General features: G+C 43.7%; 1 protein-coding gene across 1 annotated transcript in view; it reads left to right on the forward strand.

The window, feature by feature from the left end:
* Nucleotides 1-26,858, forward strand: part of LOC122811243 (tumor necrosis factor receptor superfamily member 10A-like) — a 1,311,615-nt gene that overhangs the window by 388,216 nt on the left and 896,541 nt on the right. The window contains exon 2 of the mRNA XM_044082955.1: nt 2,498-2,645. Within this exon, the coding sequence (XP_043938890.1) occupies nt 2,498-2,645 (148 nt within the window). The remainder of the gene's footprint in view (nt 1-2,497; nt 2,646-26,858) is intronic.

Below are 26,858 nucleotides of genomic sequence, written 5' to 3' on the forward strand. Positions count from 1 at the left end.
GATCCCAAGGATATTGCCAATATTCTGGCAGATCAATTCAGTGCCAACTTCACCCCCCCCCGTCACCCCTTAAACGGCCTATCTCAATACTGGAAGATTGCCAAATTCCAGTAATAACGGCCACACAGGTAAAAAAATGCACTCTACAAAGCTAAGAATACAGAATCCATGGGACCAGATGTCATGTTTAATCCATAGCCTCACCTCAGGCTTTGTGCCCACTGAGTGGTGCACAGCTACAGTTATCCCACTCCACAAAGGGAGATCCACCTTGGATCCCGGGAAGTACTGCCCCATCAGTCTGACGAGCCTGATCTGCAAGACCATGGAATGTATTATCATGGAACTTATAAACAAAGACATTGGAAACCTTCAAACACTGCACCCCACCAAGTTTGGGTTCGTGAAGGGCCGATCTTGTCTCCTGAACCTGATTGACTTCTTTGAATCAGTCTCCAGAGCCATGGACGAGGATAAGGCGGTCCACACAGCCTATCTGGACCTCGCCAAGGCCTTTGACACCATCCCCCATTCTTGATTCATAGATAGACTTACTAAGCTGGGCATTAATCCCTACGTCACTCGATGGGTTGCCAGCTGGCTTACTGGCAGAACCCACACTGTAAAAGTAGTCGACTCCAAATCCAACTCCAGACAATTGACAAGTGGAGTACCTCAGGGTTCAGTCCTGGGACCGCTCTTGTTTGGCATCTACTTCTCTGAAGTACAGGCCAACACTAAGGGACTCTGGCTAACAAAGTTCGCAGATGACTGCAAACTGGGAGCCATTATTGAATCCCCAAATGATGTGGATACTCTACAAAAGGGCTTTACAGAAATGGATGCTTGGTGTCAAAGCCATGGGCTCAAGCTCAATGCCAAGAAATGTATAGTTATCCCCTTTGAGAAAAAACATGTACCCGTGATTTACCACATAGGTGGCAGTGCACTAAACACCGAAAGTGTGATAAGAAACTTAGGGACACAGGTGAACAGTGGTCTCACCTTCGATAACCACATCGCCACAACAGTCAGGAAATCCTCCTATGTGGCACACCTAATCACTAAGGGCTTTTCATCCAGAAAAAAGGTCATTGTCCCACTGTACTCATCCCTCATTAGACCCATTATAGACTACAACGCCCCGTTTGGTATGTACCTCTCAAGATATCTGCAACAACTAGAAAGGCTGCAAAAATACCTCACAAAAAAAAATCACAGGCCTAAAGCAGATGCCCTACGCTGACCGCCTTAAAAAACTCCAGCTATAGTGTGTTGCATATCATCTACTCAGAGGGGCAATCTCTGCTTAACATACAAGGCCATGTCAAACTCCAGAGCTATTGGACATGCTACACTTAAAGAAATCACAATACCTCAGAGTCACACACTCCAGGGATCTAAACCTTGTCATCACAATAAACAAAACATGCTGGAGGGATAAGTTCCTGACCCAGAGACTCCCCAGACTCTGGAATAGACTGCCCATACATGTCAAGCAGACCACCTCTTTGTCCGTCTTCAAAAGGCACCTTGATGATTGGATGAGAGAAAGGAAATTCACCCTGGGGATCACGTCAGTCACCCTGCTAGACAGGGGTCCAGGGAAGTAAATAGTGTGGGAAGAAATAGCCAGGGAATTGTTATGGCTAGGCTTGTATAGGCCCTAGTGCCGATAGCCTAGTACCAACCTATGAACTACTCTGTCACTAATGCCTGGAACAAACTTCCATTTTCTCTGAGAACAAATGAAAACTTCCTTAACTTCAAAAAACTTCTAAAATAATTATTTGTTAATTCCTGGACCTGTCCCTGTCCCAGTCCCACCTAAACGACTCCATCTCTTCTTCCCCTTTCAGCTCGCACACTTTACCACAACTATTCATTTAAGGTCTTTATGATATTCTACCAAACTTGAATTTCTGTCTGATGGTAATTTTTAGATATAATCTAACTTTTTATATTATATTTTATATACTTAATTTGTACCATGGCTGTTTAAACCCTCAATATTACTCTTGTAATCTAACTTGTCCATTTATAAGTTGTATTCTGTTTCTCTTGTGTATATATACTTGTATGTTAATACTGTATAATGTTTTGTTTTTGTGTTTATCTGTAGAAATTTTCTCCTTGGGTCAATTCTGAAAAAGGGCTCTGCAGCCCAGTCAGACTAACCCAGTTAACAAATGTCAAATAAAATAAATAAATTCAGTAAGCCCAGGACAGTGGGAGGTAGATTTGAAACTTGTTTCTTTCGTTCTTCAGAGATGGTATGTTTTGCTTCAGCTGCTTCTTTTGACATTTCACAAGGTCCATGGCCACTGTTTGATGAGAGATAAGGGCATTACTTTGATATCTTCAAATGTTCCACATTTGCTGTAATTACTGCAGTAAGTCAGTCATGTAAACTGGTCCAGAAGGGCATTGTGAGCACGTTTTGGTCTTGGAATGCAAACATGTATATAAATAGTTTTCATTTGGCTTTTTATCCTAGGGTTTGCAGACTCCTGAAGCTGCACCTCATGTGGGACACCAGCATATAGCTGCAGATGCAGTCGACTCCAGCAGAATTGACCAGGACACAGTGTGTGGTGATGGTGAATATCTGGTTGATTTGAAGTGCTGTAAAGCATGCCATGCTGGTAGGTTGACTATTTACTATACTTCAGTAAAAGTAACATTAAAACAAATCAAAGATTCTAAAATTGTTTATTGAAGTCCAAGTACTAATGAATGAAGCTGGCCCTTTGCAACACATTTTAGTAAATACGCCATACAGTTGATGTTCAAATGGAGAACACTGTAGAAACCTATATTGGAAGGGCCACATTCAGGAGTATCAAATGTCAGGAGACCAAATCTTTGGTTGTAACTCATTTAGCAATGTTTCACCTACCCCAAAGAATTACAGCCTTGAAATATGTACAGTAAGGATGTGTTTGGGGCAAGTTCCCCCTTTCCCACAGCAGGATGTTTTTTCCCATTGTTTTTGTGAGGGTAAGTCCCACTCCCCTTTGTATTTGTAATGTCATCAGGTATATCGGTGCACACTCCAGCCATGTTGGACTTGATTGTAAACATGGTGCAACTTTCTAATACTTTTTCTTGTGTAAGTTAATGTGCAGTCTAGGGAAAAAAACAAGATATCAAAGGAACAGATGAGTAGAAAGCAGTGGTAAACAACAAACAATAACGATGAATATTACGACACTGTATAACTGAGAGAAAAAAACATTGATGTTCAACATTAGATCACTGCTGCAGTGGCCTAAGCTATTTTGTTTATGCAATGTCAAGGATATAGCCAAATAGCAAAGCTAAAGGGTGTCCTCCACAAGCTCTGTCAGGATCTTCAGATGAGCTCCATTTAAAGGACAGAGAGTGAAAAACTTGGAACTTTCTTGCTGCAGAAGAGCTGCTCTTTGTCTGGCCCAGTGGAACTGGCCATCAGCTAGCAATCCGTCAAGGCAGGGCAAAAGTCCCCTGTTAGGGAAAAGCTTCCACTAAATATTTTTTTCTGAGAAAGATGTGTTCTTTCTGTGGAAATGAGTTGTGTTTTGCTAAAAAACTGATGTGAATTCTTGGACTGTTACTTCTTGTCCGGGAATATTCTTTGTGAATGATTACATAAACAGCGTGTAAAACATATCATTTGTTGATTTTTTTCCTTTAGGTTGTGTAGCTTGTAGGTGTACAGGTAAAACTTTGTGCATGTGTAGGTTGTGCCAATGTCTTTTCTTGCTTGAACCTGCTTTTGATGGTCTTAAAGCTGTACTTTATGCTTCAGGTTCTGCTTCCAGTCTTCATTGCTTCATCTTCAGCAGAACCTAGGGAGCCTTGTGGTTCTTCCTTCCCATGTCTACAAGACAAAGAAAGTAGTCATGAGTCCTTGGGTGTCAGGATGGCTGCATTTGTTCCTCAGACTCCGAGTGTCTCTGCTGTGTCCAATTCTGGTTTCTTGGAACAATCATTTTTTCCTTAGTTTCTCTTTTGTAGTACCTACAGCCACTAGGACTAGGGGATAGACATGTCATCTGCTGCTGTAGGGATGCCCACCTTGGGCAAAGTTAAACCACTATTGTCTGCCTCAAAAGAAGGGGCAAGTGTATTCCGTAATAGTGAAGGTAAGGAACCAGGGTACTTGGAGAATATCCCTGTCTTGGGGGTAGTCCTTTCCAAGGGAATCTCCAAGGAGATGTAGCTTATCCCTCTTGCATACTTGTGATAGCCTGGGATGTAGCATTTTGGCTCAGTTTGACTCTTCAGGCTTCATGCATTCTGTCAGAGCAAAATGTTGTAGTAGACAAGTTAAGCAAGGCCAGGCAGACCCTCAGAAATGGAAACTTCACCCTGGGTTTTCCCAGGAATTGATCTAGCTTTGGGAAGTACCTCATTTAGACCGGTTTGCCTCCTCTCAGAACAGACAACTAAAGAAATTCTTCTCCATGACCTCTTAGAAACAGGCCTGGAAGCAATGCCTTCTTGTTCCCATATTCCTCTGTGCCTTTCCACTGTTTTTACTGATATCCAGGGATGTCCTACTTTTCCATGTTGCAGTATTCATAACATGAGGGAGATCCCCACCTGGATGACCCGAACGTCCAGCCAGTATACCAAAGACTTAAGCTACAGCAAGGTACATGTGACGCATATATAGAACAGCCAGTGCCTGCCACAAAAGTGACATCTGCATGTACCATCCATAGAACTTCTTTGCCACCAGTCCAAATGATATCTTCTACCATTCGTTTGATCACTGAAAGATTTCTTCAGTTCAGATCAGCACCCCATTGGGGAAAACCTTTATTACACTTTTGCTACTGTATGCTTTTTAGAGGTTAATGTCATCCAAGAAGGGCAAGTACCACTGTGAAAGACAAATTCTACATAAAGACAACCATGACCAATGTCTTTTCTGTTTGGGTTCAGATCATGACTACAAGCCCTATACCATCTGTCAGGTATTCATCCCTTAAACACTTCACAGTCCTCTGTCTGCCCTTAGTATATATCTTCAAAACCAGACACTAAAGTAACTAGCACTAGGCATGGAAGGTACTCTGCGTCCCTCGGGTGAGCCCTCAAAGAAAAAGGTAAGGCCTGAATCTTCAGCTACACCTCTGATTGAGGGTGAAGGCCCGGAGATGCATATGGTGTCTGATCCTCTTCAGCGGGCACTGTTGTAGAAGTCACTAAGGAGGGTTCCGTCAGCACTTCCGTAGAGGTATCACAGATGTCCGTTATGGACGGTATAGGGGAATCACGGCTCGCTCCTTCACACATTCCTTGTAGTACCTCCTACATCTGTACTTCATCCCAGCCTAGGGTAGGCCTTCCTGTCAAGAGGAAACACAAACAGAAACTTTTGTCTCCCATTCAGGAGCTTTCCCCTGACTGGCAATCCTTTCCCAAAGGATATTGAATGCTTTTCTGGCACTTAGGCCTTCTACTTTGCAACCACATACTCCAGCATCTCCTATCCCCCTGCCACCCAGGTACAACTGCTGAACAAGAAACCTCAGAAGCGAATGAATCATCTTCAGATTAGTCCCTGGCCTACTCCACCCAAACTGACTCTCGTCTGGGTTATGCCTCTCCTGAAGTTGATTCCAGTGGTGCAGATTCTCCTGAGGAGGATATAACATTTGGATAAACTATCTCCAGGATATGAGAATTTTTCAAGTGGGAAAGTTCCCAGGTTTCAGAAGTACAAAAGAGGTACTAGGACCTGTTACAAATAGACTGTCCTGCTCCTTCAGCCATCCTACCAGTTTTGCCTGCTTTCCAAGATACTTTTCTTAAAGCATCAAAAAACCCTGACTCAGAACCTCCTGCTCCTAAAAGGCCGGACAGCTTCTGTAAAGTCACTGAAGACAGCAGCTACCTATACAAATGTCCCCTTGCAGATCTAGCTGTGATCTCTCTCTCTCTCTGCTGATAAAATTACTAAATTACTGCCCTCCACCAGCCTCCTGCCGTTGGATAAGGAAATGATGGAGAGAATTGGGGGAAAAAGGTCTACATCTCTTCTACTCTGGCTTTTAAATGCTATTAATTGTCAGTCACTCATATCCAAGTATGTTCTGGCTTTACTTTCACAAGTATCTAAATTGCTGACAGATCTCCCAGACTCTGCAGTAAAATCCCAGCTTTATTCCCTCTTGGCAGTTTCCTCCCAGGTTACCAGGCATTTCATTAAATGTAGTTGTGACGAGGCTGAGGTGTCTGCAAGATCAGCAGCTTCTGGTTCTGTCCTCAGGAGATGTTTCTGGCTGAGATTGTAGCCTTTGCCTTAGGATTTCAAGGCAAACCTTGTAGCTGCACCATTGGACAACACCTCCCTATCAGGAACTTAAACATATTTTTGCTTTCCCAGTTCCAAAATATCATAAGAACTACCCTTCTGGGCCTAATTTTGTAAGGAAGTCCTGTGCACCTTCCCTACAACACAAGAAGGTCACGTGCAGCCAGATGCCTACTAGGTCTCAGCCATCCTTTGTTCAAAAAGCACCCTTTCCAGACAAGCCAGTTAGTCAGTGACAACCTGGCAACCTTTTCAGAAACCCTCCTTTCTCATTTCCTTTCAGAATGGACAGGCATTACCACAGACAAATGGATCCTGTCTGTTATCCAGCCAGGTTATTACATGACTTGGAAAACCTCTCCACCCTTCTTGGGTATTCCACAACCCCCAAAGGACCAGATCCACCTTTTCCCTCAAGTCATTCAAGACTTGAAAACAGAAGGAGCCATTTAGCAGGTCCTCTCCTTGAAAAGGGAAAAGGGCTCCACTCCAGGATGTTCTTGGTTCCCAGGAAAGATGGTCCTTGGAGACGAATGTCAGACTTATCCCACCTCAGTCTGTTCCTTCAGGTCCCCACCTTCAGGATGCTTACCCTCTGTTTCCACTTTTGCTACCTCAAGCTTACCTGGTTTCCTTAGACATAAAGGCTGCATACCTTTACATACCCATCCATCCTCTATTCAGGAAATTCTTATGTTTTTCTTTTGCTTCCTCTCATTTTCAATTCTATGCTTTGCCCTTTGGACTCTCTGCAGCTTTATGGGTATTAACAAAGTGTTTGACTCCTGTCAGTGCCTTTTGCAGACTCCAAGGAATTCTCATGTATCCTTACCTGGACGACCTGTTTATTCAGGTAGAACACCCAGACACTTTGCATCAGAACCTTCAAACCACCATGTCATTGCTCCATAGTCTGGGGTTCACCATAAATTACTGCAAGTCTTCCCTTTCTCCCTGTCAGAACTAGGTTTTCCTAGGCTGCAGGATAAGGACAGACCTTATTATGGCATTCCCGCCTTTGCAGAAGATGCAAAAAAACAAAAAAATCTTGCTTTTTCCCCACTTTTCTGAGATTTAAAAAAGTTCAGTTACGGGCTTGCTGTTCTTGAACTGTTTGTAAGTTTCTGTGAGGCCATTTTTTGCTTTAGCTAAAGGGAAGTGTCTCTGTTGATCAGTGGCAGTGAAAAACATTGAGCAGCCTGCCTGCCCTTGTGGGAGTGGTTACTGACTTGAAACTGTAGTTTTATTGGCCATTTTGGGTCAATTCCAAAACTCCTTCATCTTCCTCTCTTAAAACCTGGTTGCCTCATGGTTTTGGCATCTTTTCAGGCTTTTTGGCTGTTGGTGAAGCACCCACCAAGAGGAGAAAACGCTGAGAGAAGAAAGGAGCCACTTTTGAGATTTTAAGTATTTTTCCTCTTTATTTGCTAAGTTTTTCTGCATAGCCGCCTATTTTGAGCATTTTCTGGCTTGTTAAACTTGATTTCTGCATTAGTAACTGTATTTAGAGCTGTTTACTGAATTTCCTGTTTGCACTTATTTTTAAAATCATTTTTTCTCAAAACTTGCATTTTATCTGTCTTTGGCCTAGCACTCTTGTGTGGGGTCATTTACTGCACTGTTATAACTTGTTGATACTTGTGAACATCTGCTATCTCTGAAAAAACAAAAAAAAATCTTGCTTTTTTCCCACTTTTCTGAGATTTAAAAAAGTTCAGTTACAGGCTTGCTGTTCTTGAACTGTTTGTAAGTTTCTGTGAGGCCATTTTTTGCTTGGGCTAAAGGGAAGTCTCTCTGTTGATCAGTGGCAGTGAAAAACATTGAGCAGCCTGCCTGCCCCTGTGGGAGTGGTTACTGACTTGAAACTGTAGTTTTATTGGCCATTTTGGGTCAATTCCAAAACTCCTTCATCTTCCTCTCTTAAAACCTGGTTGCCTCGTGGTTTGGGCGTCTTTTCAGGCTTGTTGGCTGTTGGTGAAGGACCCACCAAGAGGAGAAAACGCTGAGAGAAGAAAGGAGCCACTTTTGAGATTTTAAGTATTTTTCCTCTGTTTATTTGCTAAGTTTTTCTGCATAGCCGCCTATTTTTAGCATTTTTTGGCTTGTTAAACTTGATTTCTGCATTAGTAACTGTATTTGGAGCACAACCTAGAGCTGTTTACTGAATTTCCTGTTTGCACTTATTTTTAAAATCGTTTTTTTTCTCAAAACTTGCATTTTATCTGTCTTTGGCCTAGCACTCTTGTGTGGGGTCATTTACTGCACTGTTATAACTTGTTGATACTTGTGAACTTCTGCTATCTCTGAAAAAACAAAAAAACAAAAAAATCTTGCTTTTTTCCCACTTTTCTGATATTTAAAAAAGTTCAGTTACAGGCTTGCTGTTCTTGAACTGTTTGTAAGTTTCTGTGAGGCCATTTTTTGCTTGGGCTAAAGTGAAGTCTCTCTGTTGATCAGTGGCAGTGAAAAACATTGAGCAGCCTGCCTGCCCTGTGGGAGTGGTTACTGACTTGAAACTGTAATTTTATTGGCCATTTTGGGTCAGTTCCAAAACTCCTTCATCTTCCTCTCTTAAAACCCTCTTTTGCGCGTTTTTGGGCGTTTTTGTGCATAGCGCAACAGCGGGCAGTGCTGCCTAATTGGGTTTAAACTATTCCTGGCTCCACAAAGTCTGCTCTTCACTTTTTCCCTTAGAACTGCTCTATCTCTCAATTTAAACACGATATTCTCATTCTAAGGCCCTTCACTGGTCCAATAAAGTAATCCTACAAGTTAGCACTATTAAACCATAAGCACTACTTACTCTTATACTCTCTACGATTACCCTGTCCTCTATTGGTCCGTCTTAAATTCAGTTTCCCTATATTACTCTAGCATGTCCAAATGTCAGTCAATGGTTTCCTCTCCAGTCCAGCTGGTGAATCTGGGAATTTTGAGGCAATGTTACAACTGTCTCATGTACACGGACAACCCTCTCCTCCTCCAAACAGGTTCAAATATATGTGAGAGATGCAACTATTTAGCCAAACTGGAGGCTGAGCTCTCTCATCTCAAAACTGGTGTAACCTGTCAGGAGGAGAATGTAACCTCACACAACACAATTCCAGTATCACATAGTCCCACCACATCAGCGAACCAAACACATAAATACACAAAAACATACTCGGAGGCTCTAAATAAAAATCTTCCTAAGCAACAGAGACCTCCAAAGCAGACATCCAAGCAAACGCTACCTCAAACAAAACACACACAACACATAACCCACAAAGTCAGTGTGCCAAGCAACCACATCCCTTAAGGCTGAATAACACACCTGATACTCTTGTAATAGGTGACTCTATTGTCAGACACACTGACGTCCCGCTCACCAGGCTGAGTAAAGAGAAGGTCACGGTGAGCTGCCTGTCGGGTGCTAGGATCCGCCACATAACGCAAGCACTCAGGTCACTCCAAAGCAAATACAAATATGACTCGCTCATTGTACATGCTGGTGTGAATGATCTGAGACGTACCTCCCTGGACTACATGAAAAGAGACATAGAGGAGCTCTCTGATCATGTAGCCCAGGCTGGTATGACCCTGACCTTGAGCAGCATCTTACACTGACCTAGAATGATGCCACAGTACAAATACAAAATGATCGATTTTAACAATTGGCTAAAATTTTGGTGTCATTCAAAGGGGATCCAGTGTCTGTCAGCCTGGGATGACATGCTCGACAAGCCACGTTGCTTCGCTAGGGACGGCTTGCACCTGTCACCACTGGGCTTTCGGATATTGGCAAAGGCTCTTGCCACCCCCATAGTGCCTTTTTTAGGCAAGGCTCAAAAGTCAAACCCACCCCCATAGACAGCACAAGGAACAAGAAACTAAGGGTAATGCTGCTAAACGCCAGAAGTCTTAACCTCAAGATGCACGCACTCGAAGCTCTCCTCAGTATGGAGAACATCGATATCTGTGCAGTGACAGAAACCTGGTTCAAGGCTCCAGAGAGCACCCCAGCACTACCAGGCTATACCTCATATCATGCTTTTCGGCCCCAAAACCCAGACCGAACCACAAAAGGAGTGGGAGTTTCCATATTTATCAAGGATATCCACACCTCCAGATTAGTGGCATTGCATGAAGTATCGGAGACCATCCACATGCAACTAACAGTGGGCAAGACTGCTTTTCAGTTTACAACATCCTACAGACCACCCTCTCAAAGTCAGGAATCCCACTCGGCTTTCCTGAAAACATTGGAGAACATGAAGATCTCTCCGAACACCATTATATTGGGCGACTTCAACTACCCAAACATTGACTGGGAGGACTACTCAAGCCCCAGCACCTTAGCCCAAAGGTTCCTGGAAATTATAAACTCAAATGCTATGGAACAACTAGCCACCACTCCCACAAGAGGGGACAGCATACTAGACCTGATCATTACCAACATGGGGACTCTATGCTCCACACCAGAAGTATATCCCTCATTGGTAAGATTAGACCATAAATTAATTTCACTGGATGTCCACATCCTGACCCCACCCCCAGCCCAGAAAAGCACAGTGAAAAACTTCTCAAAAGCGAACTTCTCACTTCTCAAAACCGAAGTGGAATTCTTCAAGGCCCCAGGGCCAGTGGAAACTACGTCCCAAACTGTAGAATCCTATATAAACGCATTCTACGGACATCTCCAGGAATGCATGGATCATGCTATCCCAAATAAAACCAAGACCCAATCATCCAAAGGCAGGCGTCCAGTCTGGTGGACCCCTGCCATAAATAAACTGTACAACAGAAGGAGGAAGCTACTACATGATAGAGCAAAATCCCTAATAGGGAAGGCATCTCTGATCAGTACTAGCAAAAAATTATGATCCCTCATAAAATCCTCCAAGGCCAGCTTCGAGAGAAAAATTGCACAGGACACCAAAGACAATCCTAAGGCTTTTTTCAGTTATGTTAGAAACCTGGGATGCAACTCCCAGACTTGTTCTGAGTTGATTCTAAACGACAAAAAATACACTGAACCCACAGACATCGCCAGTATCCTGGCAGACAGGTTCAGTGCAAACTCCCCCCCCCCCCCCCCCAAAGAGCAAGTATCTATCCCGGCAGAGGGTTGCCTCCCAAACATCTCTGATGCTCAGGTGAAGGCTGCCCACTCCAAAGCAAAAAACACTGCTTCCATGGGACCAGATGGCGTCCCAGGTTGCGTCCTACATGAACTCCAAGTGGAACTAATCCCTCAAATAAAACAGCTATACAATCTCAGCCTCACTACAGGATATGTGCCCACAGAATGGCGTACAGCAACAGTGGTCCCACTCCACAAAGGTGGAGCCTCTACGGACCCTGGAAACTATCGCCCCATAATCCTGACTAGCTTAGTCTGCAAGGCTATGGAGAGGATCATCATGGAGCTCATAAACAAAGACATTGGGGACCTACAGACACTAGATCCTACCCAGTTCGGCTTTGTCAAGGGCAGATCCTGCCTTCTGAACCTGGTTGACTTCTTTGAAACAGTCACCAAAGCCATAGATGAAGGGAAGGTAGTCCACACAGCCTATCTGGACCTTGCAAAGGCATTTGACACAATACCCCACTCGGGCATCATAGATAAGCTGTCCAGCTTAAATATAAACCCCTATGTCACAAGATGGGTCGCAAACTGGCTCAAAGATAGAACCCACAGAGTGAGAGTTGCTGGAGCCATGTCAGACTCGAAACCGGTCACAAGTGGCATCCCACAGGGTTCTGTCCTGGGACCACTCTTGTTAGGTATATACTTTTCCGAGGTACAGGCAAACGTGGGAGGACTATGGCTCACCAAGTTCGCAGACGATTGCAAACTGGGCGCCATAATCAACTGTCCAGCTGACACAAACATCCTTCAAAAAGGTCTCACAGAGACAGATAACTGGTGCCAGCGCCATGGTTTAAAGCTAAATGCCAAAAAATGTATAGTCATACCCTTTGGCAAAAACAATGTGCCCACAAATTACCACATAGGCGGAAACCCATTAAGTACAGAGAAAGTTATTAGGGACCTGGGGACCCAAGTTGATAGCAATCTCTCCTTTGAAAACCACATTGCCAAAGTGGTTAGAAAGACCTTCTACATAGCCCACCTCATCACGAAGGGTTTCACATCTAGATCAAGAGAGGTAATCGTGCCCTTTATTCATCCCTCATCAGGCCCATCATAGAATACAATGTCCCTTTTGGGATGTACCTTACCCGACACCTGCAGCAATTAGAAAGACCCCAAAAGTATCTCACCAAGAGGATCAAGGGTCTCAAACAGATGCCATATGCTGCTCGGTTAAAAAACTCCAGCTCTACTCAGTTGCATACCGCCTACTTGAGGCGATCTATGCCTGACATACAAAGCTATGTCAAATCCAGAATTAATGGACATGCTCCACCTCAGTAAATCTAAATCCCTTAGAGCCACACGCTTGAGGGACTTGAACCTCAGCACAGAAATAAATAGAACTTGCTGGAGGGACAGGTTCATAACCCAGAGGCTCCCTTCGCTCTGGAATAGAATTCCAGTTCATGTGAGGCAGAGCACTTCACTGAATCTCTTCAAGAAGAATCTCGATAGGTGGATGGGGGATCGTAGGTTTGTCCCAGGGATTACTCCCGTGTCACTATTAGACAGAGGCACAGTAAACTAAACCTTAAAAAGGGCACAGTATACTCTAATCAAGGGGTGGAGTAAGCCATACAGAATCGGGCTAGGCTTATAATTGCCCCAGGGCAGATAGCCTAGTATGAACCTATGCAGTCTCTGCTGACTTAATTCCAACACTTACTTCCTCTGTCCTCTCTGACTGCTACAGAATTCCTCAGGATGCTAGGGTTCATGACTTCAGTTATACCAATGATGCCCCTAGCCAGACTCCATATGTGAAAATTCTAGTGGTACCTGAAATCACTGTGCTCCCGGCATGCTCATCCACTAGAATATGTTCTTTCACTCCTTCCCTGCCTAAAGAAGGAAATTCTTTGGATTCAACAAATTTCTCAGAAAACAGGACTTGCACTTCAGCCTCTCTCTCCAATTCAAGAACTGTTCAAAGATTCTTCAGATCTGGGGTGGGGAGCGACTCTGGGGAACCTAAAAGTTCAAGGCCTGTGGTCTCCCTCCTTACGGAAGCAACATATCAACATCAAAGAGATGAGGGCTCTGATCTTGGCCCTTAAAGCCTTGACAAACACAAGAACCAAGTCCCAGCCACTGATAAAGGTAGCTGCCGAATGAACAATGAAAATCCAAAGCATAAAAATTGGCAGGAACACCACAGCTTCACATAATGAAAAGTATTTATTTGTAAAAATGGACCAGATAAGTGCTTTCACTTTGTAAAACCAACGCTTCTTTAGATCATAAAAACACAAAATCACAGCTCAGTTTAAAAACAATAGATGTTCAATCAACTGTGTTAATTCATCACTTCATTAAACCAATTTCTTCACTTTCAGTACAGGTTTTAAAGGGACACGAGCATTAATTCCAGGATGTTTATCAGCCTTGTAGGCTCAAGATCCATTTAAGTTCTACTGTTTCAGTATAGTTAGTGAGATCACCCCCCCCCTCCCCCGGTGACCCACATGCACTATTTGTAGTACTCTAAAAACAAACTCATGCCCAACATTTTCTTTAATATGTTTAACTAGTGCATTGTTCATATTGCAAGTCCTAATCTCATAAGATTGACTAAAAATTCTATATTTTAATCTCTTGTTGGTCTTACCAACATATAATCCCGCACAGGACTTGCATGTGGCTAAATAAATCACATTTGCTGTACTACAATCTGCATGTAATCTGGGTCTAAAAATATATTTCATCCATGGATGTTTAAACATTTGATGTCAAGTTGTCTATCTCGCCTTCATTCTTGCTGGTTGGGTTCGGAGCCGATCCTCGGCTCCGACTCTGTCATCTTCAAAAGCTTGAGAGCTGCTTACTGGCTTGAGGCCCCCCTATATCCCATGATGCCTGGCGCTATATACCCAGATCTCGTTTCCCGCTTCTGCTGCAAGGTTGTTCTACTGGCTCAGGTCATATAAAACTTTTTATTATTGTATTTTTCTTGTCAAAACTGCTAGTTTTTAGTGTAGAATTAGTCGTTAGATTAGACTGTTGTATTGTAGCTAGTTTTCTCTAGATCCCGATTACTTTTCCAAGAAACTCGTTTAAGTTAGAGAGTTTCCTCTCCCTCCCTTCTCTCCCTTTCCTTACCTCAGAAAGGTTTTCCGTTTAAGTTAGAGGATAACCTTTTCTCTCTATCTCCTTCTTAAAAAAAAATTCCTTTATTATCACTGTTAGTGTTTGGTTTTGGTAACTGTAGTGTGTAATTTTTAATGGTTAGTTACTTTAACCTTTCTGTGTGTGTTTCTTGTCCTTGGTTTTCCTCCGGGATGTCCAAGGATCCTAAACCGTCTGGATTCAAGAAGTGTGACTCATGCTGTCAGAAGATGTCTCTGACAGATGGTCACACTTCTTGTGTTTATTGTCTGGGCGCCGTGCACCTGCAGGACTCTTGCTTGATCTGCCATGCTTTCATTCCCAGGAGTCCTGCAGGAGCGCACAAACAAATTTATCCTGAGGGGTTTGCTTAAACCCCAAGATTCACCAGCGAAGGCTCAGCCCGTGAAATCTTCCAGGCCACCTAAACTTTTGGCTCCCAGTTCGGAGCCATCATCGGGTGAAGCCATACAATCCATCTTGGCTCCGACACGTTCTTCGGAGCAGTCAGAGTCGGAATAGGTCCAGGTCTCCTTCTCTGGAGTCGATACTTTCGGCTCCGAAGTCGCCTCTGCTCCAGTCGGAGCGTAGTCATCGCTCATCCCACTCTTCCCGGTCCTCTAGACTTTCGGACCATGACTTGGAAAGAGTGGTCAGTAGGCTGTTAAAATCGCAGGCCCTGGCCAAAATGTTGTCCAGCCCCCCTCATCAGGTGTCGGCTCCGTCCACAGCTGTAGATATTCCTCCTCAGAGTCATCCTCTGAGTTCGGAGCCGGAGTTCGTTGGGGTTCGAGTCGTGGAACCGTCGGCTCTGATACCCTCAACTTCGGTTCCGTCGCTGGCTCCGATCCCTTCCATGGTACCTTCCCTGGAGGGATCTGGGCGCCGAGACTCCCTCGTCGGCTCCGAGGGGGCGAGTGGCATCAGACCCTTGTCCGAACCCGCTCTCCCACTCAGAGCTTCAGCTCAAGTGAGCTTGGCTCCCACATCTGCCTCAGAGCCATCCCCCTTGGTGCGGGGAGGGGTTCTGGTTTCTTCGGAACCAGAGCCCTCTCTGCATCTGGGCAGGGACACCTTCGAGGTGATGAGGAGTGTACTGGCCCCTGAGTCAGTCCCACGATCGACCCCATCGGCTCCTCCACCTAGGGTGCATGCATCAGCCTCTGCCCCTCTTCCAGACCCCAAGCGTGGGGATCCAGCACTCCAAGACACCCCTTTGTGTGTATCCTCCTCTTCCGAGGCCTCCCCTGATCATTCAGAGGAGCCACCTCACAAGAGGAAATGCAAGAGAAAGCATGTTGACTCCCCCGAGCCTGTCACATTGGATACTGACTTAGAGGCGTCGGAAGGGTCCCCAAGATCCCCCTCTGAAGATGTCTCCTTCTCAGACATCCTTGAGATGCTTAGGCAGAGGGGGAACTGGACTACCCTAAGCCCTTCCGAGGATGAGTCTGTATTCCTGGATGCGTTTGGATCCCGACTTTCCACCTCCTGGGTGTCTCCGCCTTTCGACCCACTGATGTCTGTGGTGGCTCGGAAGGCGTGGACAGTTCCAGACACAGTGGAACCAACCCCTAGAAGACCTGCCAAATTCATTACTGCACTGCAGGACAAACAGTTCTTGAACAAAGGTGCCCCCATTGTTGCCATGGTGGTAGCGGCGTCCACAAAAATGGAGTTGGCTGAAACTTCATCTGTCCATCCCCCTAACAAGGAGTCCAGGACGATGGACAGATATGTGAAGGAGATGTTCTCTTCAGCGACCTTTTCCATGCGGTCCCTGAATTACCTGTGCCACTTTACCCGTCTTCAGAAGGATCTCCTGAAAGAGCTTGGAGATAGCCTCCAAGATCCATCAGCTGAGGGGGCCCCAGGCTAAGGCAGCCTCCCAGCTGGCGACTCTTAATTCAGTGGTAAACTCCTCCATGAGGCTCATTTCATATGCAGCCGATGGTGCGAGTAGAGCCGCAGGCACAGGTGTGGCCCTAAGGAGGCACGCTTGGATGCGGCTATGTAACTTTGCGGAACCTTTCAGAGCGTCTTTCACCAACACCCCTTTTGATGGTTCCTCTCTCTTCGGATCACAGGTGAAAGATACCCTTACCAGGTGTGAGCAGGAAGGCGAGACTCTCTCTGCTGTAGGAGTCCATTTTTCCACTCCTTCCAGACCATATCCTAAGGGTCAGAAGAGTGGAAAGATGTGGTTCCGGAAATCCCAGGGAGCCTTGCCGGACACACGTGGTGAGTTCCCATCCAGGAGCAGAGGGGGGAACAATAACAGACGCCGCCCTCGTGGCAGAGGGGGGGTCCACAAAATTAGGGCGGCAAAGAATCTTTCTCTGAGAAACCCTTCCAGCATCCCTGAAGTGTTGCCCACCTCTGGAGGCAGTTGGGGGAAGATTATTGCTGTACCCAAGAGCCTGGCAAGACAATGACAAAAGACAAATGGGTACAGTCCGTCATATCCGGAGGCTACAGAATTCCCTTCGTTCGCACCCCCTTAAGGTCAAACAAGTCCCTGCCAGATGTTCCACCCAATCTAAGGGACCAAGCAGTTTAAGAAGTCTCAAAACTGCTAAGAAAAAGGGCCATCCAGCAAGTCCCAGCAGACCAACAAGGATCCGGAATTTACTCAAGGTTCTTTTTGGTACCAAAAAAGACAGGGGACTGGAGACCCATTCTGGATCTCAGCAGACTGAACAGGTCTGTACAAAGAAAGAAGTTCCGAATGGTCATGCTACAGTCCATTTTACCCTTCCTGGGTCAGGACAATTGGATGTGCTCTATAGATCTTCAGGATGAGTACTACCACATCAAAATGGACAGACGCTCCAGAAGATTCCTTCGCTTCCGGCTGGTTGCCAGCCATTATCAGTTCAGAGCTCTGCCCTTTGGTCTCACCACAGCCCCCAGGGAGTTTACCAAATGTATTTCAGTAGTTACCACTCACCTGAGATGGCAAGGATTCCAGGTGTTTCCATATCTCGATGACTGGCTCCTCACTGCTACCACCAGACATCACCTTCTGCGAGCCAGAGACTGCACTATCGACACTTGCTCCAGGCTAGGTATCACAATAAATTTTGAAAAGTCTGCATTGTCGCCCTGTCAATCTATCACCTTTATAGCCGCAAATTTAAATACCAAAGACATGTTAGCGAGCCTCCCACCAGACAGGGTGTTTGTGATTCATCAGCATGTGAAGGTTTTATTAGCATGCAAAAGAATTCAAGCCAGGTTTGTCCTTCAAACTCTGGGTCTCATGGCAGCAGCGATCGTACTTGTCCCTCTAGCTCGTTTTCACAAGGGGATTCCCCAGTGGCTTATTTTCACCCAATGGTCCTTCCAGCAGCTTCCCATGTCTTACATGATTATGATCACACAAGCATGCAAGAAGCACCTTGCGTGATGGATGGTCTCCACATCAGTGCTCCACGGCAGACCATTTGTTCTCCCCCCTCCAGTTGCTACGGTGACCACGGACACCTCCCTGATCGGGTGGGGGTGCATTATCAGGGCAGAACAGTCCAAGGCACCTGGCAACCTCACGAGTACCGTCTGCACATAAATGTCTTGGAGATGAGGGCCATGCTCTTAGCGTTGCAGGCTCTTCAGGACTCTCTTCCTACCGGGACCATTGCAATTCAAATGGACAATATGTCTGTAGCGTGGTACATCAACAAGCAGGGCTGAATCAGGTCCTACCCCCTATGTCGAGAAGCACTCAGACTCTGACAGTGGGCGATCAACAAGCAGGGCTGAATCAGGTCCTACCCCCTATGTCGAGAAGCACTCAGACTCTGACAGTGGGCGATCTCTTCCCAGCGGTTTCTGATTGCAACGCACATCCCTGGGAGGTCCAACGTCATAGCAGACAGAGTGAGCAGAGCAATTCTCATGCCTCACGAGTGGTCTCTGAACCAGGTAGTTGCGGACCAAATCTTTCGCAAATGGGGCCAACCATTCTGCGACCTTTTTGCACCTCCCTTCAACAGCAAGTGCAGCAATTTCTTCTCTCTCCTTCCACTTCCCGGGCATTCCCCTAGAGACTCTCTAGTCCACGATTGGCCTCAGGGACTTTTTTATATATTCCCTCCTTTTCCCCTAATCCCGAAGCTAATTCAGAAAGCTACCGTATTGAGTTGCAAAATTATCCTCATTGCTCCTTACTGGCCTCGACAAATATGGTTCCCGTTCCTGCATCGCTATCTTCTCGAGCAGCCTTGGACTCTGGACCTAGTTCCAGACCTCCTGATTCATCAATCGGGCGGGCTGCACCAATCCCTACACTCTTTCCAGCTCACGGCTTGCTTGCTCCACTTCCAACTTTAGCCAGGCTTCCAGATATCTCCCCCTCTGTGCGCAAAATCATTTTGTCATCACACAAGTCTACGACCAGAAAACTTACGCTAGTAAGTGGAAACTTTTTTTTTCCTGGGCAGAGGCTAAAAGTATAGACCCCTTTTCGGCCCCTGTACACTACATTTTGGAATTTCTTGCAGAACTCTTCCATGCTGGGTCTGCTTCCACTGCAATTAGAGTTCAGTTAGCTGCAATTTCAGATTTTCACATTGGCCTGTTGGAAAACAATATCATGTCTCATAAGCTGTGTAAAGCCTTTCTCAAAGGAACAACTCTGCTCAGGTCCCCAGTGAGAGATCCTCCACCACTGTGGGATCTAAATTTGATTTTAGCTTCTCTAATTTTGCCCCCTTTCGAACCTGCAGCTTCTTGTTCATTGAAGTTCTTATCTTGGAAAACCCTTTTTCTGCTAGCTATTACTTCAGCCAGAAGAGTTTCAGAACTACAGGCTCTTTCTATTCATCCCCCATACCTCGTGTTCCACAATGACAGGGTTGCTCTTAGGACTAATCCATCCTTCCTTCTTAAGGTCTCTTCAGAGAGTAACTTGAATCAGTCCATAGACCTTCCTGTGTTTTTTCCTAACCACTCCAACAGGGCGGAATATAAGTTGCATTAGTTAGATGTTCACAGGCAGCTACGCTTTTATTTGTGTAGAACCAAGGACATTAGAAAATCAGATCAACTTTTCCTGTCTTATGCAGTAGGTAAACAAGGTCTTCCGGTCTCCAAGGTAACCTTATCCAGGTGGTTGACTTCTATCAGCACATTCATATATCAACTCAGGAATAAAGAATTGCCAGTTAAACCAAAAGGTCACTCCACCAGAGCTTTAGCTACTTTGGTGGCCTTTCAGGCTAGGTTGCCCATGGAATCTATTTGTGCTGCGGCTACGTGGGCCAACCCACATACTTTCATTTCGCATTAAAAGTTGGATTTGGTTTCCAGGAGCAGAGCTGATTTTGGTTCCACTGTTCTGAAGAGTCTTTTCCGATGAGCCACCCAGGATTTTAGGTGCTAGGGACGCTGTCCCAACTAACAAGAATGAAGGCGAGCTAGACAACTTAACATAAAGAAGTTATGTACCTACCATAACATTCCATGTTGGTTGTCGTCTTCTTGCCTTCTTTCTTGCGTCCCACCCTCCATCCCCCTATCCTAGTGGACTGAGAAGAGTTCCTCTTGATTTTTCACTGGCTGAGTCTTCTCTGGCTATTCCTTTCTGACTAGTAGTCTCTCCAGTAGGACTTATGTATTCTAGGATAGGATTCCTTTATTATTATGTCTGCAGTTAGACTTACCAAACGAGATCTGGGTATCTAGCGCCAGGCATCATGGGATATAGGGGGCCTCGAGCCAGTAAGCAGCTCTCGAGCTTTTGAAGATGGCCGAGTCGGAGCCGAGGATTGGCTCCAAACCCAACCAGCAAGTAAGAAGGCGAGAAGAAGACAACTAACATGGAACGTTATGGTAGGTACATAACTTTTTTCATGTGAAATATATGCACAGGCTGTGCTGTTTTATTTAGTCATCTTGTATGGTGACTGCTTATATGCACAGAAATGGGGGGGTGGCCATGGGCACCCCCTGTGCAAATTCATATGCAAATGCAGTAATTAAGTCATGGGAGGAATAATTTTTGCTTGACAATAACAATATATACAGACCACACATTAGATTCTACTGTTGTTTTGTGGACGATGTTTTTATCTTGTGGGGAGGGGGCCAAGACGAATTACATGGTTTTCTTCACTACATTAACCATACCACTGAATTTTTGAGGTTTACTATGTCCATGTCACAGAAACAGATAGATTTTTTGGATGTATGATTATTGGTTAACCAAACTGGTCAGATAGATACCAATTTATTCCGAAAGGAATGTTGGAAAAATAGTTACTTCTCTTTGATAGTATGCACCCCAGGCATATATATCCTAATGTAGTAAGAGGCCAATACATGAGAGCCTGTAAGCTGTGCACACAAGAGGAAGCATTTCATGAAAATATTAATGCATTGAGTCAACATTTTTTTGAAAAGGGGCTATAAGAAGGACCTTCTGATACAACATAAGGAGAGGGTGATCAAGGATAGAAAAACCACTGCTGCCCCATATTTCTCCAGACGTGCTTCTAGTGTACATAAGGATAGGAGCTTTGTCTGTAAACTCAGATTTGAAGTACACAAATGATGTTTGCTCTGTATGTAATATACAAAAACCTGGGGAATACTCACTAGTGACAACAGGACAGCTGAAATAGTTGGGAATAGTCCCTCTTTTATGTACAAAAAGTGTTTAAACTTGAAAAGACTACTGTGCACAGGGAATTGTAATACGAGGTCATGAAATTTGCTATCTGCCAGACTTGGTACATACAGTTGCAGGCATTGAAGAGCCTGTACATATATTTTACATGAACAAGTGTTTAAACATCCATGGATGAAATATATTTTTAGTTCCAGATTACATGCAGATTGTAGTACAGCAAATGTGATTTATTTACCCAAATGCAAGTCCTGTGTGGGATTATATGTTGGTAAGACCAACAAGAGATTAAAATATAGAATTTTTAGTCATTCTTTTGAGATTAGGACTTACAGTATGAACAGTACACTAGCTAAACATATTAAAGAAAATGTTTGGTATGAGTTTGTTTATAAGAGTACTACAAATAGTGCATGTGGGTCACCGGGGGAGGGGGGGTGATCTCACTAACTATACTGAAACAGTAGAACTTAAATGGATCTTGAGGCTACAGGCTAATAAACATCCTGGTATTAATGCTCGTGTCCCTTTAAAATCTGTACTGAAAAGGAGGAAATTGGTTTAATGAAGTGATGAATTAACATAGTTGATTGAACATCTATTGTTTTTAAACTGAGCTGTGATTTTGTGTTTTTATGATCTGAAGAAGCATTGGTTTTACAATGTGAAAGTGCTTATCTGGTACATTTTTACAAATAAATACTTTCATTGTGTGAAGCTGTGGTGTTCCTGCCAATTTTTATGCTTTGGCCCTTAAAGCCTTCAGGTTATCTCTTCTACCAGACCCTTTGAAGCTGTTCACAGACAACACCACAGTTCTTTGGTATGTGAACAAGCTGGGGTGGGAGGGTACAAAATCTCACCTGATGGGTAGATTAGCAGTCCAAGCATGGGAGATTCCTCTTCAAGCAAAGGTAATTCTTACAGCTGTTTATATTCTCTCAGTTCAAAATGTTTAGGCAGACACACTGAGCTGATCCATGACACAAGCCCATGAGTGGATGATTCACAGGGATGTGTTTCTGGACATTCTTTACCAATGGGTTACACCTCAAATAGATCTCTTTGCCTCCCCTATGAACAGACAACTTCCAAAGTTCTGTGTCAGAGTCCCACACCCTCTGGTCTGGAAGGTGGATGCCCTGTCATTCTCATGGACAGGGATGTTTTTCTACACATTCCCCCCATTCAGAAAATCCTGCTGGAGATAAAGAAGGCCAAACCAAAAATCTTGTTGGTGACCCACTTTTGGCCAAGACCACATTGGTTCCCTCTTCTTCTGCAGTTAGCCAATGGCAGTCATCACAAGTTACCTCACAGGGGAGATCTTCTCACACAAGATAAGGGATCTCTTATTCACCCACATCTAACAACACTGAACCTAACTTTGTGAGTGATAGATTTCCGATTCCTTTCAGGCAACTTTTCTCTGAGGATGTGCTTGTAGTCTTGCAGGAGGCCAGGAAACAATACTAGGAGATCCTCCTTATCCACGTGGAAGAGGTTCTGCATCTTGTGTCTTAATAAGAAACTCGATTCATTTCAGTGGATATTCCCCTAGTCCTTTCTTACTTGTGTCAGCTGCTCAAGGCTGGACTGGCTTATTCTTCAGTTAAAGCCCATTTATCAGCCATTTCTGCATGTCTGCCTTTATCTCCCCCCTTAGCTTCTAGACTAGAGGTTAAGCTTTTCTTAAAAGGTGCCCTTCATATCAGCCCTCCCAGGAAACCTGTTCTTTCTCCCTGGGACCTAAAGTTTGTTTTGGAAAAACTGACTCCAACTACCTTTGAGCTTGCTGCCACAGCTTCCCTAAAATTTTGCACTTGGAAAACTGGTCTGCTGGTTGACATTACTTCTGCTAGGTGCAACCCTTTCTGATGTTCCACAAAGCTGGGGTGTCCTTTCGTACCAACCCTTCTTTCATGCTTAAAGTGGCTAATGACTTGTCTCTCAAGTAGTGTGTTCATTTACCCACCTCCTTCTTTTTTGTCAAAACTCCAGTGAAAGGTTGTTGCATACCTTGGTTGTACACAGATTTTACTTGGATAAGACCAAATCCATTAGAAAGTCTGATTAATTTTGTTTCCTTCCACCCCAGGATGCTGGGAAACCTGTCTCTAAACAGACTATTTCATCTTGGATCTCTAGGGCAAGTTCCTTTTGCTATGTCTCTCATTGAACACTTTCTTCCTCTGAGGCCCACTCCACCAGAGCAGTGGTTTCTTTCTTCCTCTGGAGCCTTTTTTAAAGGCCTGGACACTGCTTCTGCCCTAAAAGCAGCCACTTGATCCTCTGTCCATACACTTACAAAACGCTACAAGCTAGATTCTATGCAATAACTTAGATAAAAAACAAAGAATGGCATTAGCTGTCTTAGCTAAAAATGAATACACAGTGATTGTTGAAGCAGATAAGTGTGTTGCCGTAGTCCTATGGGACTCAGTAGATTATGAGAATGAAGTGAGAAGACAGTTGAATGATGATAATTCATATGGTAGATTGCCTATAGATCCAGTGATGGATTTAAATTGTTTAATGATGAGCATTTATTTGAGGCAAAAAATGGTGGGCTAATTTTTGATGCTACGTTACAATAATTAACAGTTAATGATCTGAAGCCACAACAATTTTATATTCAGCCTAAGAGGCATAAGTCTAGTAAGAAACACCTGGAAGGGCAATTGTGTTTGGACATGGTTATGTAAACAAACCACTGTTGGTTTATTTGGAAAATCAATTGAAACTATTATAGCAGCTTGTTAGAGCACTGGCAGTTAAATATTGGTTTGTGTTTGGGATTGTATACAGATTCACATACTGAATTTTTGTTAAAACTGTTGAGTTTGGTCTTGCAACATGATGTTTTTTGATATAAGAATAAATGTTAATTACAAATTAAGGGGACAGCAATGGGGACAACTTTTGCCCCCATTTATGCAGACCTGTTTATGGGTTATTTGGAAAAAAATTAATCTATAATGGTGAGAATCCCTTTAAAAAGAATTTGAATATGTGGTGATTTTTTTTTTTTTTTAGATTAGAAGTCCCCAACCACCAGGCCATGGATCCATTTAGCACCAGGCTGCACAGAAAGTAGTGAAACGAAAAAGTGAATGTGTTCATGTATGTGTATGGGTGTGTTTTTTGTATCTGTCGGCATATGAATGAATGCATGAATGAAAGCTCTGTGTGTGTGTGTGTGAGAAAGCAGAAGACTATGTATGAGACTGAGTTAACAGAAAGATCGAGCAGCTACTTTACACTTGCTAAGCAGCGTTTTTGCTGTTTAGCAAGTGCAAAATAAAAATCAAGGAAACCAAAAAAAAGTTTTTCTGTCTGTGTGTTAGAGAATTTGTGCCTGAAAGCAGAAGAGGCTGTCTGTAAGAGAGATGGAGAGAGAGTGAGAGCAGTCTTGTGTGAGTGAATGCATGCATGAAAGTAGAAGAGACTGTGTGTGTGTGTGTGTGTGTGTGTGTGTGTGTGTGTGTGTGTGTGTGTGTGTGTGTGTGTGTGTGTGTGTGTGTGTTAGAGTGTGAGGCAGCAGCAATGATTGAGGTTTGTGTACCTCTCGACCATACCTCTTGCACAATAAATCTGGACAGAGACACAGATAATAGGTATAGACTTTAAATATTGCTCTTATAAACTTAGATGCAAGAACAACAGGGTTTCCATTAGCATGTATTATAAAACCAAGGACAGAGTGGAGCATGTTGCCAAGCAAGCGATAAAATGAAGGAATGACTCGGTGAAGCATGTTTTGGCTTCATATCAAGTTTATTAAGTTCATTGGGCAGATAAATGCAGTAGCTGTCTTAAAACCTTAATTTATACTAGGGCTTGTGTGTCATCATTGGTAGCCTTTTCAGTCTGGTAAGCAGCTAGAAACATTTTGATTGGGCAGAATTTGAGTTGCTAACCTACCATAGGTTGGGAGAAATGCTCCAGTGAGTACTAAGGCTGTAGGAGGATGCGCCATTCATCATTTTTCGTATCCACTGGATTAAGCTATGTAGCCGGCCTTTTTTGAGTACCATCCATTAGGTGAGAGTTTGTTCTCTACAATTGATTGGTGCTTAACCTAGTTCCATGGTATGTGAAAGGGTGAAGATTCAGGACTAATGAGAATGGAGAGCAGGGTTTTGCTAGCAAATAGGGTGAATTGCAACTTTTCATTGGCTGATTGGAATGATTAGTGGCGAAGATCCTTTTACGTAGTCCAAGAAGACTGAATTCTGTCTGTGATAGGACTAACTGTAAACTGAGGAAATAAAACTGAATTTTTATTGTACGTCTGGCCCAATGTTTGTGAACGGGCATTCTGCTGGGGCGAGGGAACACCTGAGTTGGGGAACCTTGCTCTTTTGGCTTCTGGGGGAAAATACATGCTCTAAAAGAACAAAGTGACCTGGTAACCACACCAAACATGAAAATGGGCCAAAACTGCCCCCATCCACTGGTCATTCACAGTGTGTTCATAGCCAGTGACCTCACTGAGGAGCAGAGTTTCCAGATTATGAACACCAGTGGCATATGTCTCTTTTTCTGGGTGTGGGTCTTTAACCCAAATTCAGTAGTTGCTCATGCTGGGGGTCCAGGAGGATGTATTATCTGAAAAATATGAAGTCTGAAACTCAAATGCTTGTCGTTATTTAATGAATTCAATCCCCAATCATTTGCCAGAAAACTACACATTTTATGAGGATGGGACCACACCTTCAACCCAAAAATCTGGACATTCTGCAAAAATCTGGACAGTTGAAAGGTATACTCTGTTGACCCTTAGCTCAGGATAGCTAGATATGCTCAAAATAGGAATGTATTTTACTAAGTTTACTTGACTATTAACATTTGTTTTGGCAAACATTTTCTGAAACAGAGATGTATGTAAAAAGTGAGTGAGTGTAACAGTAAAGAGGTTTGCATTCCTCTGGACCTTTCAATTGAAGAAATCTGGATAAACCCTAAAATAGAGAGGGAACAAAGGCTCAGAAATAGGAACAGAGTTTAATTACTGCTCTTATAAAATTGCAAACTTGCTTAAATAAAAGGGTTTGTGTTGGTATGAATTTTCTGAAGAAAATAGTCTGAAACTCAAATGTATGTCTTTATTTAGTAACTTTAGTCTCCAATGACGGGCAACAAACCAAACATTTTAGAAGTAAATGACCAAAAAATAAAGAAAATGTCTGGATTTTTTTTCAGTGTTATATTTTGGATATAAAATAGTTCCTCCAACACCATTAACATGCAAGTTTGAAACATTAGGTGGCGAAACTATTTTACATCAAAAATATATATAACAGTAATATAGTACTTAAAATAAGTACAACACAACAATTTTACAGATAACCCATTCTCTAAGCACAATAATGCCCTCCAGGGTGTGTGTTAATGTGTAATTAATGCCCTTCCAGGGGTGTAGAGGCCCTTTGTTTGTGACGTGAGGCCTCATAGCACCTCTGGGCAGACGTTAATTACACATTAACACACAAACTGGTCAGGCATTTTTGCTTGCTTATTGTGCACGTGCGAGATGGCCAGTCCTTGGAAAATTGTCTTAACATGAAACTGGTCTGTAGTGTAAAAAAAGTTGGAGACCAATGTTTATTGGTATATTTGGTCCAGGTCTTTGGAAGCATGGTAAGAATTTGTGGGTTATTTGAATTCTGACA

Source organism: Protopterus annectens, chromosome 9.part0, assembly GCF_019279795.1.
Source record: "Protopterus annectens isolate FY-2018-M chromosome 9.part0, PAN1.0, whole genome shotgun sequence".
NCBI lineage: Eukaryota > Metazoa > Chordata > Ceratodontiformes > Protopteridae > Protopterus > Protopterus annectens.